General features: G+C 43.0%; 1 protein-coding gene across 2 annotated transcripts in view; it reads left to right on the forward strand.

Moving 5' to 3' along the window:
• RALA (RAS like proto-oncogene A) overlaps positions 1-20,433 on the forward strand; it is a 59,316-nt gene extending 38,883 nt beyond the window's left edge. For both annotated transcript variants that reach the window (XM_015234581.3, XM_006198529.4), the window contains 4 exons: positions 2,681-2,833; positions 5,127-5,335; positions 11,097-11,271; positions 20,248-20,433. In XM_015234581.3, the coding sequence (XP_015090067.1) occupies positions 2,720-2,833; positions 5,127-5,335; positions 11,097-11,271; positions 20,248-20,370 (621 nt within the window). In that variant the 5' untranslated portion in view covers positions 2,681-2,719 and the 3' untranslated portion in view covers positions 20,371-20,433. The remainder of the gene's footprint in view (positions 1-2,680; positions 2,834-5,126; positions 5,336-11,096; positions 11,272-20,247) is intronic.
• The last annotated feature ends 309 nt before the right edge of the window (positions 20,434-20,742 follow it).

Genomic DNA, 20,742 nt, shown 5'->3' on the forward strand with positions numbered 1-20,742 from the left:
GCCCCTAGAACACGGCAGCCCCTCTCCCGTCTTGGGTCTTCGTACTTGTCGTTCCCTGTGTGCGGGATGCTCTTCCCTCAGAGCTGGCTGGCTCCTTTATAAAACTCAGGTCTCAGCTCAAATGCTGCCTCTTTAAGGGCTTCACCCTTGACCATCCTGGTTAAAGTAGCCCCTTCCCCCATCTTCATTCCAGTGCCCCTTGCTTTCTTCATTGCTCTTAGCACTAATGGAATTTTCCTTTTTATGTGTAAGTTGTCTCAAGTTCCAGCATGGATGTCTAGAGACCAGGGGTGGGGAGCTAAGTTGTGGAAAGCCGGGTTTTGAGATGGGGAGAGAAGGTCTTTTCCTGGACAGCCTCTTGAAGGCTGGGATGTGCAGCTCATGGTTCTTGAGGAGTATGTGCACTTTGGAAAAATGTCTTTAGGAATCTCCCTTTTCTAAGCCACACACTATATTTTAAATTGTCCTGGAAGGAAAAGTGTTGTACCCTAGTTGGCGTAACTGCTAACATTTTGCTTTAAAACACACACAATTCTTAGAGCATTAATTGATATGATGACACCCTGGGCTCATGTGATATAACTGTTCTAAAAATAAAACAGTAGTTACATAGCTATGAAAAGATTCCAGTTAGGATCGTAACAGTGAGAAAGAAGTCATTTCCTGGCCTGTTTGGGAACCCCAGCATCAGCATGCTCTGTACACTTGCTTACACATTGTGTCTGTAGACTTTTAGTTACTCATCTGAAAGATACTATTAATTTTCACTTTTTCTGAGCAGTGACAATCATTCAGAATCCAGTGATCATGTCCTTGGTGTGTAGAAACGGGACTCAGTCCTTGTTTATCGAGATAAATCGTACTTTTCAGCCTCCAGATGTGGATTCTCCGCCATATGCTTCACAGTTCAAGCTGCCTGTGCTAAAAATGTTCATGATATAACATAGGAGTAAGAGGATCAAAAACTGCGTATAGGGCGTGATCCCAGTCATGCTCCATGCACATTGAAGTGGTCTCAAACGAAGTGTAACACACCCGTGTTGTTAAATCGATAGCAAGGTTATGGGGTTGGCTTGTTTGTTTTTTCCTTAAGACTTTTCCGTATTGGGCATGATTTCTGGGGCGGCCTGAGCGCACCCTGCACAGCCCGCACATGAGGCACCAGCCCACGGCAGACTCTCCTTGTGATTGCGTCTCTGATAGCAACAGCTGCTTCATACCATTGCAGATAAAGCACTCCCCAAGGCTGGGTCACACTCCGGCATTTATCCTCTCATCCAACACAGATGCACAGAATGGCTGATTTGCCGAGCCCTGTTAGTTACGTTAAGCATGAAGTGAACCAGGTGGACATGGCGCCTGCGCTCAAGTTGCTTCTGGTGTATCAGGGAAGAAGAGCCCTGTGAAACAGCTCACACACTCAGCAATGTCACCTTGTGCGAATGGCTGTGGAGGAAAAGTATCAGGCGCTATATGAGCCCCGGGCAGGGGAGACCTAACTGAGAGTTCCAGGTGAGGCTGAGACCCCAGAGCTGAGAGCAGTTAGCCGGATTGAAGACGAGTATTGGAGGAAGCTGCATGGCGGAGGCCAAGAGGCAAAGAGGAGCGTGTGAAGAATCGGAGGCGATCGGTGTGGCTCGGATGCAGCCGAGCCATAAGGTAGACAAGTAGGCAGGGCTGGGGGTGGACCTGTGAGACGCAGCTTGGAAAAGCTGTGCTGTGACCAAAACAAGTCAGAGAGATGCTGAGATGGAAGGCGCAACCCCCGGCTCCGCTAGTAACGAGAAGCCTCCTGGCGCGGGCCTCCGTGCAGATGCGGTGCTTGTGACCTCTCCGCCTCTTCTTCTAAGGCCTGCCCCGGGGCCAGGGGCCACCGGGGGCCGACATTGCCCATCACCACCCGCTCTTCCCACCCTGGGCACATGAATGTGGTTAACACGTGTGTGTGCTAAGGGAAGGGAGGGCACACTCGATCCAGGTATGTCAGTCGGATTAGCCATCCCTCTCCAGATATGCAGATGTTGCCCTGATGGTGCTTGGGAGTTGGGGTATACAATCTAAGAATAGTCTTAGATTCTATTTTTTTTAACATTTTTTTATTGAGTTACAGTCGTTTTACAATATTGTGTCAAATTGCAGTGTAGAGCACAACTTTTCAATTTCTTAGATTCTATTTTTACCTTTACTGCCAACTTGTTAGGATGAGGCTTTTTTGGCATTAGTTTTTGTTTTGGGGTTTTTTGTTTTTTTTTTTTTTAGTCGTTTCTCACCGAAATTAGAAAAAGCATCTCTTCAGTTAACTGCTGATAGAGGTTAATGTGAAAACAAAGTGATCATGCAGCCTGTTTTTATTATCTGTGTGACTATATTCTGATACAGCTAATACTCTGTTATTGTCAGCATCTGACTGCAATGGGAAATTTTCGCTTTCAGTCACCGAGCTCATCACTGAAAACTATTATAAGAGAAATGCCCTTGAGTCATATACTTGTCTTACTGCCACGGTGTTCTCTGATAAGTGGCTCTTCCCCTAACTGAGCATACTTCATTTGCCATCTGTTTAAAATCACTGCAGAATGAAAACTGGTATCTTGAAGCCTAAGGATGTCATATCTCTTTCCTACACTGGAATTCTGAAGAAGAGTGTGCTGAGCATTACGTGTTCTTTCATTCTTTTTAGATTCTTCTTAATCATTTGGTGACAACTCTGTGACACAGGATGGCTGCAAATAAGCCCAAGGGTCAGAATTCTTTGGCCTTACACAAAGTCATCATGGTGGGCAGCGGCGGTGTGGGCAAGTCCGCTCTGACCCTGCAGTTCATGTACGATGAGGTAGGTGCTGACTGCATCCCGGATACCAAAGTTTGGGCTTTCAGAGTATTTTTCTGGCTTGGTTTTGGTGCTATTTCAGATGGATACCTTGCATCCTTGAAAGCTACTAGGTTTTTTTTCTGTTTTTAAATTCAGAGCCAACATTTGTATACAACTTAATTTAACAAGTCAAAGGGGGAGGGTGTCACTCAAGCAGTAGAGCGCATGCTTGGCATGTATGAGGTCCTGGGTTCAATCCCCAGTACTTCTTCCAAAAATAAATAAACTTAATTACAACCCCCAGCCCCCCTCCTCCCAAAAACAGTCAAGAACTCAAGGGCCTTAAAATCCTTATGCTTTTAAGAAACAAAACAAAACGGGAAACAGTACCTATTTTTGAGCAATCTAACTGTGGCTTTTTTGTTTTTAGTGTTTAAATGGTGAGTTCCACCTTGAATTAATAGTACTGGTGGATGTAGTGCCTGATTGAGACTTGAGGTTAATATACATCAGGCATCCTTTAATAATAACGTTAGTGAAAAAGTCAGTTAGTTATTGTATCTCTGATGAGTGACTGAGTGTATTTGGCATGGCACCACACTCTCCACTAGACAGGTAAAGGCTGTGTCCTTAAAATAAAAATTACTGGACAGGTTACAGATTTGTGTGCCTGATAAAGTATATCAGACTTTATCACCCCACAATTAAGGTCTCAGCCTGTGGACAGCAATATGTTCCTTCCTTAGAAGACTGTTATCTAGGCTAAATGATTGAAGAGTTGGTAATCAAATTTAACTCATTTATCCTCAATTCTTCTTCCTCTCAAATAGAAGCAAGGATTTATGGTTGCTCTTTCTTACGTAACCCTCAGAACAGTCCTGTGTGGTAGGTCGTGGCATCGCCCATTTTACAGATGAGAAAACAGAACCTCAGAGAGGCTACCCAGCCTGCCCAAGAAGAGTGGTCTCTGATGAGCAACTAAATGTCAAACCTGGTCTGACAAAAAGTCCTGCAGATTTTTACGCCCGGTGTCTGTCTCTTTTCATCGCCTCCTCATCAGCATTTCTTTCACACACAGAACTCTTAAAAATCCATCACTTGTCGTGTTGTTGGTGATGATAATAAAAAGTTTGAACGAGGGAGACTGAAATGATACTTTAAATGAAATTACCAATTTACCTAGTCTGTTTTTCATTCTGTTCATCTTAATAGCTCCTCTTCTTTCAAACTAAATCTTAAAGCAGCCCCCTTCTTGATAATAAGGAGGTCAAAAATAAGAATATTCACATGCCTGGCATTTGATGAATAGTTAAACTTGCATTTGATATTCATAAATATTTAATATTTACTTAATATTCATAATATCTGATATATCTGGATATTTCTGGTCATCAAATATAAATGGTTGTAAATATTTAATATTCATAAAATATTAGCATGTAGTTATGGTAGAATGTTCTATAGCTTTTACAATAAAAAATACACAGTTCGATTTTTTAGTAATTATTTGTCTCATGTCTGCCATGTAGCAGGCACTATTCTAGGCTTTGGAGATGCAGTGACAAGTAGAGTACTCAAGGTCCCTGCCTCCCGGGGTGAAGTTCTAGTCAGGGGATACAGACGCTGAGCAAATAAATAAGAAAATATCAGATAATGAAAGTATTTATAAGAATAAAAGCCATGAAATTATGTTTTATATACATAAACACACACCAACAATGAGACACTGATCCAAAATATCAAGGTGAGATTTAGGGGGTTAAAGATAGAATGTAAAGTTGTAATTGTACCATTTAAAAAATCGGAAGTTTGGGGAGAAATCTCAGAGTTCAAGTTTGGCATTCTACAGAGTAGTCCTAGCTGCTCTTTTGACTTGATTCATTTTGGAGAAAGAAAAGATTCAACCATGCTTTCAATGCTTACCTAAATATTGACTTACTTTCAAGTTACTTCCACAATTCCGGCATGAAAACGTGTATTTAGAGCCCCATAGGAAAGGTTCTCAAACGTTAGACAAAACCTAAGTGTAGTAGTTTTTGCAAGTATAGTGTTTCAAGGAAGAAAAAAGGCACAGTTTTCAAGCTGTAAACAGCCTAGAGCTAATAGTTCAACCCCACTGTTTGTAACAGAGGAAGCCGCCAAATGGTCTAACATGAAAATCTCAATGAATGTAGTTTTTACCATTGGGGAAAACTGAATGAAGGTCACAGGCGACCTCTGTACCATTTTGGCAACTTCGTGGGAATCTGTATTTCAAAGTAAGTTTTGAAAGTCGAGCCAATTTCAAAACGGGCGCGCTTTCCGTCCTTCGCAGTTTGTGGAGGACTATGAGCCTACCAAGGCGGACAGCTATCGCAAGAAGGTGGTGCTGGACGGGGAGGAGGTGCAGATCGACATCTTGGACACAGCCGGGCAGGAGGACTACGCCGCCATCCGAGACAACTACTTCCGCAGCGGCGAGGGCTTCCTCTGCGTCTTCTCGATCACCGAGATGGAGTCCTTTGCAGCCACGGCAGACTTCAGGTGGGTCAGGGACAGCTTCTTCCCCGGAAGCAGGTGGCCGACCAGGGCCCCTGACGCGGTAGCCTTTCCCTCGGTGTCCACTCGCGTCTGCTCCCTCCCTGACTGACAGCCTGCCTGCTTGTGCTCGGGTGTTCGGTGCGCCCTGCACAGCCTGACCACCGGCTCTCCCAGGGCTGGCCGTGCGGGCGCTTGAGTGTGTGACGGCCCCAGCCCCCAGGGTCCCTCTGTGCACTGCAAGTCCTCCCCTCGAGCACAGTACCGCGACACTGGGATCCCACGCTGGAACTCTGACCCAGTTTTAGATCTGGTTTCTCCACACCTGTGTCGTGCTCCGCAGGCACCTTGCCATGGTCCTTACACCGTGGATGCGCTGACAGCACGGATTGAATTTCTAGTAGAAATAATAATACCATACATCGGCACACTAGGTTTTGGTACACAGTATTTTTTATATCTTATTTATAATCAGAATCTGTCATCCATTTGGCTCTGAGGGGGGTGCTGGGGAAGGAGAGAGGGGTTCTCTCTATACCTAAGTACATATAGCAAAATTAAGTGCATGAATACATGCATAATCACAAGCATTCTTCGTATGTATTTTTACTTCTGTGTTGTCCGCTTTGGTAGGGGACACAATAGAAGCATGTAATAGGTCCTCTGTTTTCAGGATTCACACAGCCTAGTTGAGTAAGGCATGAAACCAAGAGCAAGTTAGTGACAAAAGTAGGAGATATGGAGGGGACCCAGGAGAGGAGGGACGCTGGGAGGCCTCCACGAGACAGATAACCTCGAAGGGTAAGAAGGATTTCCACAGATGAGGAAAGACGCCAATTCAAGTAGTTAAGCAAAATACCAAACCTGGGCTCATACAAAGCATTCCTTTTTCTGCTTTTTCTGTACACTTGAAGGTCTCAAGGACTCACAGGATTCTTTGCAAAAAAAGGATGTCATTGAGAAACTTTATAGCTTTGTGTGTAAAATTAAGTTTGTTGGTTTCTATAGGGAAGGAGTTTTGTATGTGATTAAGTACGAAGGATGACAGATTCTGGTAACTCGTAATCCTTGGAGACATGTTGCAAGTTACATAAGTGTCAGTGTTTTTCATTCATTCAGAAAAGATTTGAGTGCTTATTATGTAGCAGGTCCTGTTCTAGGTAATGGAATAAATTTTGTCACCATAGCCACCAAAGTCAAAGTGATATCTCAAGGGAATGTTAGGTATTTTTATACCAAGAGAAAAAAATCTTGGGCTGTTGCTATTACAGAAAATAAGTGAATCATTCATCACCCTTCCAGTGTACCTCCAGTGTGTTTGGCCTTCTCATAAATAAAAAGTGGTCCTAGTAACTGACCGGCAGTAGGAAAGCCATCTTTGAGGTGGTCTGAATGGTCACAGGGGGCACTGCACATGGTCTAACCTGCCAAGTACAGCACGATGTCAACTCCTCTCTTTAGCTTCCTGGGCCTCCCATCACCAAGGCAGAGTCATTGTCTCCTCACCTGTGAGAGCGACGGACCCGCCACAGCTCCAGCAGCACAGTCACCACACTCCTAGGCTGAGACTGATTTATAGGTGTTTTTCCTGACAAGGTAACAGCTCTGGAGAGCAGCTCCCATTTCTGTCCGTTTCAGCCTCCCGAGGGCCCATATCTAGCACGGTTGCTAGCATGTAACGTATAGTGCTTAGTAAATGTTTGATAGCAATATTAGAAGACCTAGAAAACTCTCTTCCCTTTTGGTTCTCACTCTCCTGATGTCAGAAATGAAGAAGTTGCACCAGTTTGTCCAGGTGCATTTCCTATTCTAAAATTCTATACTAGCATCTAAAACTCTTACTTGAAGGGAGCACCACATTAAGTAAAATGTCTGTGAAGGTTATAGACAAAGCATCGCCTTTCTCTGACATCCAGGAAAGTAGCTCATAAAACCAACTTGTTAACTCTAAAGAATATTGTCTTCTCACCTCTGAACTCAGTGGGCCAGGTGTTCTATGACCATGTTTCTGACGGCAGTCATCACGCTGTCATTTCAGTATCAGACTTCCATGAGCACCTGACTCAGAGTAGCTTAGTGGGTATTGAAATAAATGTATATAGTCACTAATTAATTTCAATAAATATACCATATATACATATATATATATATATATAATATATATATATATATTAATGAACAAAGGTGCTAGAATCACAAACACCAGAGGCAGGCTCACATTGCTGATGGTTAGCGAGTCTGAGTGGAGAGTCAGTTGTTAACATCTTAGTTCCGGGCTGTTGATCATGAAGGAAACTGGTTAAGAAAGTCACAGCAAATTTGTTGTTACCAGCATTGGAAAAAGATTGTGATTGACCAAAATCCTCTTCACAAATACCTCATAAATTTAACAAGCAGCAGTGGTGAGTGTTGACAAGCTTTTTGCAAGAAATCACATCAGTGGTGGGAAATAGCACGGTGCTGTGTAGCAAACTCCAGCTAAGTGCGTGTCACTCGGTTACCAGGCTCAGTTAACATTTTTACTTCCTGAAAGGATGTTCAAGGTAAGTTCAAATCAGTGAAGGATGGAGGTGACTGTGTGGTTCACAGTTTATTCACGTCAGAAAAAGTAAGAATTCGGGTCCAAAGAACTTCCTGCAAGCATTGAATCCGTTAGAACTTTTGCTACTTCATCAGTACTCAGGTGAATAAAATGATAATGTAAATAATAAATATCTAACTCTCATAAAGTGCTTACTGTGTACTGGACACTGTTCTGAGCCTTAACATAGATGAGGTAGATACTCCTAACATGTTTCATAAATTCCGAGACACATGTTTTCACATTTTCTCATCTCTTAAAGTCAGGGCTGTGTTTTATAGTCTGACATCTTAATTGGCAGCCATTTTTCTTAGTAGTGTATACAATAGTGCTTACAATTAGTGACTTCTTAAATCTGATTTTTTAAATAAAGTCTCCAAATTTATAAATGAAGAAACTGAAGCACAGAGAGGCTCAGTCTCTTGCCCCTAGTCATGCAGTCAGGATGGCAGAGCCATTAAAATCCGGAAGGTCTGCCTCCAGATTCTTGCTTTTAACAACCCTGCTATACCGGCTGTCACTGAATGAATGATGGCTCTTTTCAACATCACATGGTCGCCACATTCCATGTTATTAAAATGGAATATGGGAGGTTTCCTTTTAAAAATACAGCTTCGTTCCCTACTGTGTATTTTTTTAAAATGTATTAAGCATTTTTATATAGGGCATTTTTTAAAATTACATAAGGTGTTCTGTGACATTGCATTATAATCTCTCTGGTTGCTTTGTTTGTATCAATGCCAACCCTCCACTGAAACAAGTAATTGAAAACATTTTTTCAGAAAGGTGAAATTATCATTATATGATCCACGCTTTCCTCTCCCGTTCGTTTACCTCATCTTCTCCCACTGGTTGGATCTGATACTGTGTGTAATAAAGAAGGGTCCCTCTTCCACGCAGGGGACATGTCATATGACACAGGGAACCTCACCCCAGTGCTCAGTGGACACCTCGGTGTCCATTTCTGTGTCAGAGGGAGAGGTCTCTCGTGATGAAGAACTTTTGGAAACTAAACAGTAGGGAACAGGGTTTGTTCCCTTCGATATCCATCCTGGGGAGGCCCTGTGGTGTCCAGCGCGGAAACTGTGTGTGCTGTGGCGTTAGATGTCGCAGATTCAGATCCTGGTTCTGCTTAAATGGGACTCCGAGTAAGCTGCGTAATTTTCTGGGCCTTGGTTTCCTTACTGTAGTGGGATGACTACATCCCACTACAGTAATAATTGTAGTAACTCCGTGGGTTTGGGGTGAAGATTAAACGAGATAATGTACGTAAAGCACTTGGAGCGGTTAAAGCACTGGGCGCGTTGTGAGCGTTAGGCCACTGCTAGCAGCAGTGCAGGTGGTGGTGGCGGCGCTCAGGAGACATCTTCTAAGCAGCACAGAATAGACTAATGTGAATGAACTGTGGCCCCGCGTTATACCCGGCCTCAGACATCACTGCAGGACCCCTGCAAAGTCAAGTGTGCTGTGCTGACCTGTCATACTAACAACCCCTGTGAGTTTCTCATTTCTCTCTTAGTCTACAATGTTTATGTTCCTATAAGCTTCAGCATCTCTAAATAATTTCAAAGGAGAGGCATCTGTAAGATAGCAAGAGAATAAACCTAAGTCTTACAGATTTCTTTCATCTGCTGATTTTATAAGAAAACATCTTTTTTCAGTAGGTTAATAATAATCATTTAGAACAGCTAACATTTATTGAATATTTACTGAGTGCCAGTCACAATTCTACACACTTCACATTGAATCCTTAGAGCAACCACGTATGTAAGGTTTTCTTGTCAGCTCTATTTTACAGGCGAGGAAACTGAGGCAAAGAAGTACTTTGCTCAAAGTCGCATGATTAGGAAGGGCAGAGCCCTGACACCTTTAAAATTGATGACACTTCACCACGTATAATTTATCTCTAAATACAAAAATCTATGCTCAGCCGCTGACTTCCAGATATTTCTGGCATGCGTGGGGCTTTAAAAACATGTAGTGGTACCCTTGATATGACATGATAAAATGGCATTCTCTCCCTCCTGTGGTCTCCTCCGCAAATCCCATGACCCCAGTTGATCATGAGAAAAACATCCGACAAATCCCAACTGAGAGATTTTCTGCAAATTACCTGACCAGTACTCCTCAAAACTGTCAAGGTCATTAAAAACAAGGAAAGTCTGAAAACTGCCACAGCTAAGTGGCATCTAAGGAGAAATGATGACTAAATGTCATGTGGTGTCCCAGGTAGGATCTTGGTACAGAAGAAGGACACCAGGTGGAAACTAAGAACATCTGAATAACGTGTGGACTTTAGTTAATAACAGTGTACAGACTCCCCTGGGAGAGACTGTGAGTTGTTGTTTCCAGACCACCGCAATAAAGCAAATATCCCAACAAAGTGAGTCACATGAATTTTGTGGCTTCCCAGTGCATATGAAAGTTACGTTTACACTGTAGTCTGTTCAAAGTGTTCAACAGCACACTTTATGTCCCCCCAAAAACGACATTCATAACCTTAAAGTAATTTATTGCCAAAAAAAAAAAAAAAAGTTAAATGTCACCGGAACCTTCAGCTGGTCATATTAATAACATCTGAGATTACTGATCACAGATCACCATAACAAATATAATCATGAAAAGGTTTGAAATATTTCAAGAATTACCAAAATGTGACATGCAGACATAAGCGAGCTGATGCAGGGCCGCTGCAGACCTTCAGTTTGTGAGCGCAGCAAGGCAAGCCGGAGCACACTTGCATCAGTACTGTTCCATAAATTGTGATAAAGGTACCACACTAACGTGCAGCGTTAACAGCAGGGGAAACTCGGTGTGGGGCATGTGAGAACTCTGTGCTATCTTCACAACTTCTCTGCAAATCTGAAATCATCCTAACATAAAAGTTTAATGTTTTAAAAAGCATTTAGCAGGTAGGTGCATTTGTTACTTGGATTTGGTGCCTCTCCTGCCATGGTGATCATCTCTTCTGTGGTGTGTTTCTCCTTCATCAGTGAAGTGAGTGTGTAACTCAGATGACTGATGATAGAGAAAGGAAGCTGTGCTGCGTGTTTCCTTGTGTCATAAATGAGCTAATTGTTACTGTATAGAAACAACTAAATGCTAACTGCATTTGGTATTTGCTATTTTGTTATTTTAACGTGTAGAGATAATGTTACTATTTCTTGCTCGTTTTCTCTTATCCAGGGAGCAGATTTTAAGAGTAAAAGAAGATGAGAACGTTCCATTTCTGCTCGTTGGAAACAAATCAGATTTAGAAGATAAAAGGCAGGTTTCTGTAGAAGAGGCAAAAACCAGAGCCGATCAGTGGAATGTTAACTACGTGGAAACATCTGCTAAAACGCGAGCTAATGTTGACAAGGTAAGAGGTGGCTCTCCGGACCACTACCTCGTGTTAAAGATCGGTGGATCTGTTCTAACTCGGCTCCATTCTGTCTTGCGATTCTGTGAGATTTTCAGGTAGAGATTTACTACGTGTTGGCTTTTATCAGCCCTTGAATGCTCAAGTCTAACGTGTTGGGAGTTTCCTGCTTCACCGTGTCCTTTGGCTCCCAGGAGGCACTAAAACACGACACACTGCAGCTACGTGTACTTTTCTTTTTTCCCTTTTTTTCCAAAGCATTGACAGGATTTCCTGACCTGAATCCCTGCCTTTCCTTTTTCTTCCCCCCTGTCCTGATTGGCTGGCGAACCTAGCAGGACCTGTGTGAGTCCTCGGGGCTCACACCTGCCCAGCCCCCTTTGCGTTTTCCCAAGCGCAGGTGCCTCCCAGCGGGGAGGATTTGGAAACCTCCTTCACCGCAGCTGCCCTCCCCACACTCATCCTCTGTTCCCTCCCGAGTCCCTTATCTTGGCCCTTTGTTCACACTGGCCCTTCCTGGAGGCCAGGGGAGGAGCACCCTTACCTCGTTTCCGGGAGCCCTCCCAGGCACCTGTCATCCCACCGCGAGACCTCTCAGTCCTGGGGACTGCCGTTGGGCTGCGGTCACCGGCTCTGGGAGCCTTCAGGGTGGGGCCTTTTTCAGCCCCCAAGTATCTAGGCTCTTCTGGGCACCCCTCAAAAATGAACGTGCAGAAGAATTGCCTTGTTATAAACACAGATTCCTGGGTCTTCCGCCAGAGATTTTGATTTGTTTGGTCTGGGGTGGGGCCTGAGAATTTGCACGTCTGGCCAGCTCCCTGTGCTCAGACTGGGGACAGTGGCACACGCTTGGGGTCACACTGCTCTGGGTGGCCACAGGGTTAGTGGACTGGTCTGCTGTGCCTGTGGATTTATAATCCTGGTCCAGACATCATTATGTTAAGAAAATTAGAGATTCTTTCTGTTCATTTACTGTAGGTCTTAAAAGTGTCGTTACTGTCTGAAGCTGATTTTTTTTTTCCAGTCACATGGTCAGACTCCTATAGGTCCAAGATAGCTGTACAAAATGAGTGCCACCTGCCTTCTCAGTGTACCAGTTTCCTCTAAGGTTATGACAAATGTTTTTTAAATTACTAATGAGAATAGTGTGTTTGGGGTTTTGAAAGGCAACAGTGAACATTATCATGGCATATATATACTTTGTTTCCTCCTGTTTGAGGTCTTGAGCAGGTTGTAGAACACACTTGAAAACTGACTTGAACCAAGGGAAGTGGGGAATGGGGGCAAACAGAAACCGGCCGGGCTCTGGGGCCTGCAGTAAGTAGTCCTGGGGTGTCACCTGCCAGCGTCAGAGGCCCTGGGGGGGCTCCATCGTGTGCCTCATCAGAGCTGTCACAGGACAGGAGGAAGACCAGCAGCCCGGTGGGAAAATGGTCAAAAAACATAAACAGAAAAGAAATGCAAATCTCTTTCAAACTTGAAAAGAGGCTTAGTCTAACTTACAAAAAGGGAAGTGCAGGTTAAAAATACGACTTTTTTTTTTTTTTTCCACCCATCACATAGGAAAAAAGCAAGAGGAACTCTCGTGTTCATGGAAGGGCAGTTTGGCAATCATCTATCAAAACAATGACCCCAACAATTCAAGTTCTAAAAGCTCATTATACAGTTAAAAATCATACATCCACACATAAGTGTATTTCAGTAGTAGTCCTTGAAGCTTTGTCTGTAGAAGCAAAAGACTGGAAATACCCAAGCGTCCAGTAACAGACTGGTTTAAACTATGGTGCATCCATATAATGGAATATTATATAATCATTCAAAAGAAATGAAGGTTTAAAAAAAGAAATGAAGGTGGAACTAAATGTTCTGCTGATACAGAATGATCTTCGACATTAATAAATGAAAAAGCACAGAACAGTGCCTGTAGTGTGCTGCCATCTGTGTTTGAAACACTCATACACACACGCACACACACAAGCACACATGCAAGCCTACATCAGGGGGATGTGTAAGAACCTGGTACCTGTGGTTGCCACCGGAGAACTAATGCATTTTTCAGTGCTCTATCCTGAAGAGTGGCTACCAGATAAAGTACCTTAGTGGCTAAATAAAAGTAACTTGCAGCCATTCTTCAGTGTCTAAAGTTAGGTTACATTTTGGGGTTTTTGCAGAGGAAATAATGTAATACATAGTTACAAGAGCTAACATTCATCCCTGCTTATAAGAGCCAGGCACAGTGGTGAGTACTCAGTTTCATTTTTAACCCTGCACGGCATGGATACTCTTCTCAGGCTGGCTTTTTACATGAGGAAACTGAGGTGTGGAGAGGTTACACACCTGGCTCAAGGTCGCAGGGTTGGTAGTGGCACCTGCTGGCTCTGGGTGTGGCCAGCTCGGGTACCCAGGTTCTTTCCTCACTGTTTTACTCAAAACAGTGGTTGGCATCACCCATATTGTATGTCATCTACTACTGGAAGTCTGATCACAGATTTTTCTGGGGTATCAAGTTTTAATATTGTCCCCTGTTAAACTGGGAAGTATCTTGTGTTGTCATGGAAAACAGACACTAGCTCCCTATAAGATCTTAAATGCCCATATCTTGTCCTCATCTGGATTCCAAACAGACCGTTGGGTGGGAGTTTCTAAGAGGCAGATTTGAACACTACCCTGTGAAACGGCTTCATGACCATCAGAACTGTCGAGCTGGGGCCTGGCCTGTCACAGGGGAATCGCCATCTGGCAAACCTGCCTGTGTGCTCACTGGCTGCCGGGTCATCTGATGACCTTGCACCCTTCTAGCTGAATGCTCTGGCTTTTTAAATTCATAATTTTAAGAACCACCTTGGGGGAAATAAATGGAAAGAAATTAGGCTAGTAGATGTCAAAAAGGAGAGTATGATTTATTGTGTCAAGAGAGCTAATTTTATGTTGGGGGAAGAATTTTAAGAAAAATGTAGTGTGTTCTTTTTGAAGTTTTTTTCTTTATACAGGTAATTCAGGTGGGACACACGGTCATTGTATGAAGAAAAATTCATAGTACAAAGGGAAAAGTGTAACTTGTTCTACGTGGACTTTTGTTTGTTGGGAGTTTTTTAATTACCAATTCAATTTCAGTCCTGTGATTGGTCTGTTCGTGTTTTCTGGTTCTTCCTAGTTCAGTCTTGGCAAATTGTACCTTTCCGAGAAATTGTCCATTTCTTCTGGGTCGTCCTTTTTGTTGGCTTATAGTTGTTCATAGTAGCCTTTTATGATCCTTTGTATTTCTGTGGTGTCGGCTGTAACTTCTCCTTTTTCATTTCTGGTTTTATTAATTTGGGCCCTCTCCCTTTTTTTCTTTACGAATCTGGCTAAAAGTTTATCAATTCTGTTTATCTCTTCAGAGAACCAGCTTTTAGTTTCATTAGTTTTTTGTTGTTGTTGTCTCTGTTTCATTTATCTCTGCTCTGATCTTTATGGTTTCTTTTCTTCCACCAACTTTGGGTTTTGTTTGTTCTTTCTCTGTCTGCTTTAGGTGTGAGGTGAGGTGGTGTATTTGAGACTGTTCTTGTTCCCTGAGGTAGGCATGTATCACTGTAAACTTCCCTCCTAGCACTGCTTTCGCTGCATCCCAGAGGTTCTGGATCATTGTGCTTTAATTTTCATTTGTCTCAAAGTATTTTTTGATTTCTTCTTTGATTTCTTCAGGGACTCGTTGGTTGTTTAGTGGCATATAGTTTAGCTTCCATATGTTTGCAGTTTTTGCAGTGGTTTTTTTTCTTTTCTTTCTTATAGTTGATTTTGAACCTCATAGTGTTGTGGTCAGAAAAGATGCTTGGTGAGACTTCCATTTTCTTAGATTTACTGAGGTTTGCTTTGTGGGCCAGCATGTGGTCGATTCTAGAGAGTGTCCTGTGTGCACTTGAGAAGATGTGTATCCTGATGCCTGTGGATGGACTGCGCTGTAGATGTCAGTTAAGTCCACCTGGTCCGATGTGTCCTTTCGGGCCTGTATTTCCTTACTGACTTTCCGTCTGGATGATCTTTCTATTAAGGAAGGTGGGCTGTTAAGGTCCCCACTATTACTGTGTTATTGTCCGTTTCCCCTTTTATGTCTGTTAACAATTGCCTTATATATTGAGGCGCTCCTATGTTGGGTGCATATATATTTACAATTGGTGTATCCTCCTCTTGGACTGATCCCTGAAGCTTTATGTAGTGCCCTTCTTTGTCTCCTGTAACAGTCTTTATTTTAAAATCTGTTTTTTATGATACAAGTATTGCTACTCCAGCTTTCTTTTGGTTTCCGTTTGCATGGAGTATCTTTTTCCATCCCCTCACTTTGAGCCTGCATGTGTCTCTAGCTCTGAAGTGGGTCTCTTGTAGACAGCGTATATATGTGGGTCTTGTTTTTGTATCCATTCAGCCAGTCTGTGTCTTTTGATTGGAGCATTTAATCCATTGAAATTTAAGGTAGTTATCAATACATATGTTCTTATTGCCATTTTGTTAATCGTTTTGGGTTTGTTTTTATTCCTCAACTCTGTTTGGGTTATTCTTTATAGTTTCTAGTTCTTTGATAAAAACTTCACTCTGTGCCTCTGTACTCCTCTTGAGTTCTCTGAACATCTTCGCCATCATTACTCTAAATTCTCAGATAAATTGCATGTTTCATCATCACTTATTTCTTCTTCTGGAAGTTTATGTTGTGCCTTGGCCTAGAAGATATTCCTCTGCTGCCTCGTGTTGTCTACTATTTGTATTTTTAGGTAGGTTAGTTACTTTCTCGACCTTGGAGTAGTGGCTCTCTGTGGGAGACGTCCTGTACATCCCAGTAGCACAGTTCCCTCTTGTCACCCAAGGGCCAGGGTCCATCGGGTCCCAGGGTAGAGCCTGGCTTGTGTCTGTAGATTCCTTCCACAGGCTTTGGTATCTTCCCCTGGTGGATGAAGCTGGCCTAGAGGCGTGTGTGGGTTTCCTGGTAGGAGGAGTCGGTGCCTGTCCACTGCTGGTCCTGGACCTCCGGCGGGTAGGGTGGTGTCTGGTTTGTGGCTCAGGAAGTCTGCTGATGGGTGGGGCTGTGTTTCCACCCAGTACGTTGCTTGGCCTGAAGGTTCCCAGCCCTTAAGCCTACAGGCTGTTGGGTGGAGCTAGGTCTTGGTGTTGGTGATCCAATCAAGATGTCAGCCTCAAGGAAAGCTCATGTAGGTGAATGATCCCTGAATGTCCCACACCAGCTTCCATGTCCCCAGGGTGAGCCGCAGCCATCCCTTACTTCCCCAGGAGACCTCCCCAAACCAGCAGGCAGGTCTGGCCCAGGATCCTATGAAATCGCTGCCTCTGCCCTTGGACCTGGTGCACGCAAGATTCCGTGTGCGCTTCCCAAGAGAATTACGTCTCTGTTTCCCCCAGTCCCATGGGGCTACTGGAGTTAAGCCCCACTGGCCTTCAGAACTAGATGTTCTGGGGGCTCCTCCTCATGCCGGAACCGCGGGCTGGGGGCCTGACGTGGGGCTCAGAACCGTCGCCCCTGTGGGAGGGCTTCAGCTTGAGTCCCCCACTCGGGGGATGTGGGGCCATTATATCATGGCACACCTCTCGTACCGTCCCGTTGTGGTTCCCTCTTTGTATTTCCAGTTGAAGAAAATTTTTTGCTGGGTTCCAGTCTTTTTTTTTTTTCCCTCTGTTGTTCAGCGGTCAGTTGTGGTTGTGTTGTAGTCAGAGGGGAGGTGAGCTCATGGTCCTACTGCTCCACCATCTTGGCCAGAAATCCCAAAGGTGCATTTTAAATTTTAATGACAGGTCATCCCCTGGAGGTAGTTAGTGCCTTCCACTTCCACCAGCGGTGTGTGAGGAAACCCCTTCCCCACGACTGCCTTAAAAGTCGCCAGTACTGTGGGGAGATTATTTGTTTTAATTTGTGTTTCCTGATTACGACATCGTGTAGCTGTTCATTGGCCTTTTGTCGATCCTCTGTGAACTCAAGGTTCTTTTTTCCTGCCCCTTGATCTAATGGGAGGTTTATCTTTTTGATTCATAAAGTCCACTTTATATTAAGGACATCAACCCTTTGTCCATTTATATCTGTTGTGAATACTGTCTCCGAGTCCATACCATGTCTTTTAACTTTGCTGACTTGTAGCTTTTGCTATGGAAAGACATTAAAAGATTATGTCGTCAGATTTGTCGTTGTTTTTCCTTTGTGACTTCTGATTTCGGTGGCTTCATTAGAAAAACTCTCCCATCCTAAGCTGAAAAACTTAGCTATAATTTTTACTTGCTCGTTGTCTTGGCTTTTATAATAGGTCTTTAATCCATTTGAAAGTTTAATATTGTCTACATCATGAACTAGGGGCTGCTACGTACTTAAAATGAAGAAACTGGTGAAGGCAAAGGTTTAGATTTAAAACTAACAGCTCTTGATGCTGTAAGAGCGATGTTGGTTGTTTCTAATAACTTTTATATGTTTTTTTCAACTGTAAGTATTCTGGGCTCAGCATTTACAGCCTGTGTCTGTCTAGTTTTGTTTTATTTTGATTTATGTGAGGATTTCCTATGATCTCTAGTCTGGAATTAGAAGAGTCAAATTTCATACACACCGGGTTGCCCTAAAGCCGGGGGAAGAGAAGGGAAAGGACAGGAAGAGAAGAGGGTGGGAGGAAACAAGGGAGAGAGGAAATCTTTGAAAGTGTCTTGGAAGTCGGAAGAAGCCCTGTGCTGTGGGGATTATCAGTTGCCTGAGTTCATCAAAACCAATTCTTCATTCTCACCCTGGATCACTCATTTCCTCCCACTTGGCAGTGGGAACAGGGCCTCCTTTGGCTTTCATTCGTTAAGTTAGCTGTTGTAGACTTAAAAGGTTCCCACGGTGCTCGCTGGTAGGATGACCTTGGTGGTCTCCCACGGGGATTTGTTGGAAGCGTATTGCAGATACTCATGTAAAACTCCATTAGCCATTCCACGGTGAGGTACTCGCATTGCAGAGCAGCACTGGGAGTGCTCTGCTCATCGCACATCCTTGCACGTTGTTAGTTTGGAGGCCTCTGCCCCGGCTGGCCTGGGCGGCTGTGGACTCGAAGCGGAAATGCCCCGAGATCCCCAGCCTGCAGCAGCGGGGCAAGCACTCAAGGGGTTCATGTCACCGCGTTTCGGTCCACTGCGTTCTTCCTGGGGTTCTGTGCCCAGTTTTTCCCTTGTTTAACTCTCCGAGTCCTTTTGTGGCGGTGCTCTGTGCGTCTGACTCAGCCCGTCAGTCTGACAGGCCTTGCTTTGCTTCTCACTCCAGCTCAGGGACCAGCCACTCAGCTGAGGAGCCCTGGCTCCCTGGCAGGAACCGAACTTCGCGGCCACAGCCTGGGGACCCGTGTGCTCCTTGCTGTTGGGCTGTCATTGCTTCGTGGCCTTTCAGCGAATAGTGCTAAGACACGTGGATTATTGAAAGAAAAAAATCAAGAGATCATACTGTTATTTCCCGTTCATCCTGTTATTTCCAGTTCACTTTTAGCACTCAGGATATGTACTTCTTTGATTTTGTGTTTATCTCTTCTCTCCCACTGGAAGTCTTGGTTTCTAAACTACAGTAACATAATTGTGTTATCCTGATAAATATGTTCGTTGTAAAAGAGCAATACCACTGTTACTAACAAGGAAACTACAAAGCAAAGTTTAGGATTTGTCTTTTTTCCATTCTTAGCATCTGTTCTAAGAAGAATATTCCATATGTTGTCTTTTAAAGTCCCTTGAAATAATTGTTTCCTCTGTATGATTATGTCACCAATTTGACATGCAGTTTTGTTTTAGTTTGATTTTCAGTTTTTAAGCAGTTGCTTTCGTGTTTTTAAATTTCTTCTTTGAATCTTACTTTTCCAAAGTAGAATTCATACATTATAACAAAGTATCTCCAGAGAGGCACCTCAGTACTCTATCCTGCTCCCCTCTCCTGAAAATAAAGTTACTGGAGTCTGTCATTTCGTTGTTCCTTTTTGAAAATGCATGGAAAAAAAAAAAAAAGAAGGAAAATGCAGGCAGATACACACGACTTCTCTCTGCACCCACAGGTGCGCTCCACCTGTATACACTACTTGGCACCTCGCTTTGCAGTTAAAGTCTCCATCCGAGCGCTGTGGACACGCTTGAGAAGGCACGTCGGTCTTACATAATATGCCTCTGTTTACTTACAGCATTCTTTTAAACTTGTTTTTAATCTTACTTGTTTTTATCTTATTCCAGAATACTAATTGAATTTTTTAAATCCAGAATGCAGAAGTGTGACCCATAAAAGTAATTCATCCATGTACATTCCACACAGTCCTAACTGTTTGTGTCCACTTAGTCCACATCCTTCCCGGCCCTTCTCCGCATGCACTCAGACGTTTGTTATTGATATTTAACTTTTGAATTGTTACACTAGTAATTTTTAACTTATTCTCGTATGTCCCCTTACTTGTCAATTTCTAGACATCACACAAGAATTGATAGATTCTCAAATACAGTGCAAGAAACAACATTGTTTTCCAGTGTGTGGTATCAGAATGATAAAGGAAGCAGTCATTTTCCACAGTTCTGTTTTTTTTTTTAAATGGAGCTGAAGAAAAAAACAGGGTATTAAATGTAAGTTTTAGTAAGCACAAATTACTTTAAAATAGTAATTGATAAACTTTATCTAATTGTAAATTACTCAAATGGTAATGCATTGAATTTTATCTTTGGAGCAGTCATCACTTGTGCTTTTTTCATTCTCACCTGGAAAATTCAGATGGAAAGATTAGGTTATATTATGTAAACAAATTTTACCAAAAAGTGTAATTCAGAAAATACTCCTATTTTCCCAGCTTCCCAAATACATTTGGAGAAGCAGACTTCAGTTTTGTGCTTTGCTCTCCTTCTGCTTGTCACACAAGAGCTAACATTCATATCATTTTCCCCAGGTTTACTGCTGTGATTCGGGGAAAGTACCAAACACATACTATCTCTCTGTTTATCCTGTTTTCTCCTTTTCAGGTATTTTTTGACTTAATGAGGGAAATTCGAGCCAGAAAGATGGAAGACAGCAAAGAAAAAAATGGAAAAAAGAAGAGGAAAAGTTTAGCCAAGAGAATCAGAGAAAGATGCTGCATTTTATAATCAAAGCCCAAACTCCTTTCTTACCTTGACCATACTAATAAATATAATTTATAAGCTTTGCCATCGAAGGCTCAATTGACTGAAATTACTTTAACATTTTGGAAATTGTTAGGTATCTAAAAGCATGAATTGGAGCTGCACTGAAAGTCAAATTCACTTAAAAAAGAAATTAATGTGGCTTCACCAAGAAGCAGAGTTCAACTTATTTCATAATTGCCTACATTTATCACGGTCCTGAATGTAGCGTGGGAGCTTGCGTTTTTGCCGGTGGTCTGTCTTGAACTGTTCAAGAGGTGAGGTGGGGGTGGGCAACGGGAGGAAAGGCTACTTCCTCTGGTTGATTATAAAGCTTCAATTTTATATCATTTTGAA

The sequence above is a fragment of the Vicugna pacos genome, chromosome 7 (assembly GCF_048564905.1).
Source record: "Vicugna pacos chromosome 7, VicPac4, whole genome shotgun sequence".
Taxonomy (NCBI): domain Eukaryota; kingdom Metazoa; phylum Chordata; class Mammalia; order Artiodactyla; family Camelidae; genus Vicugna; species Vicugna pacos.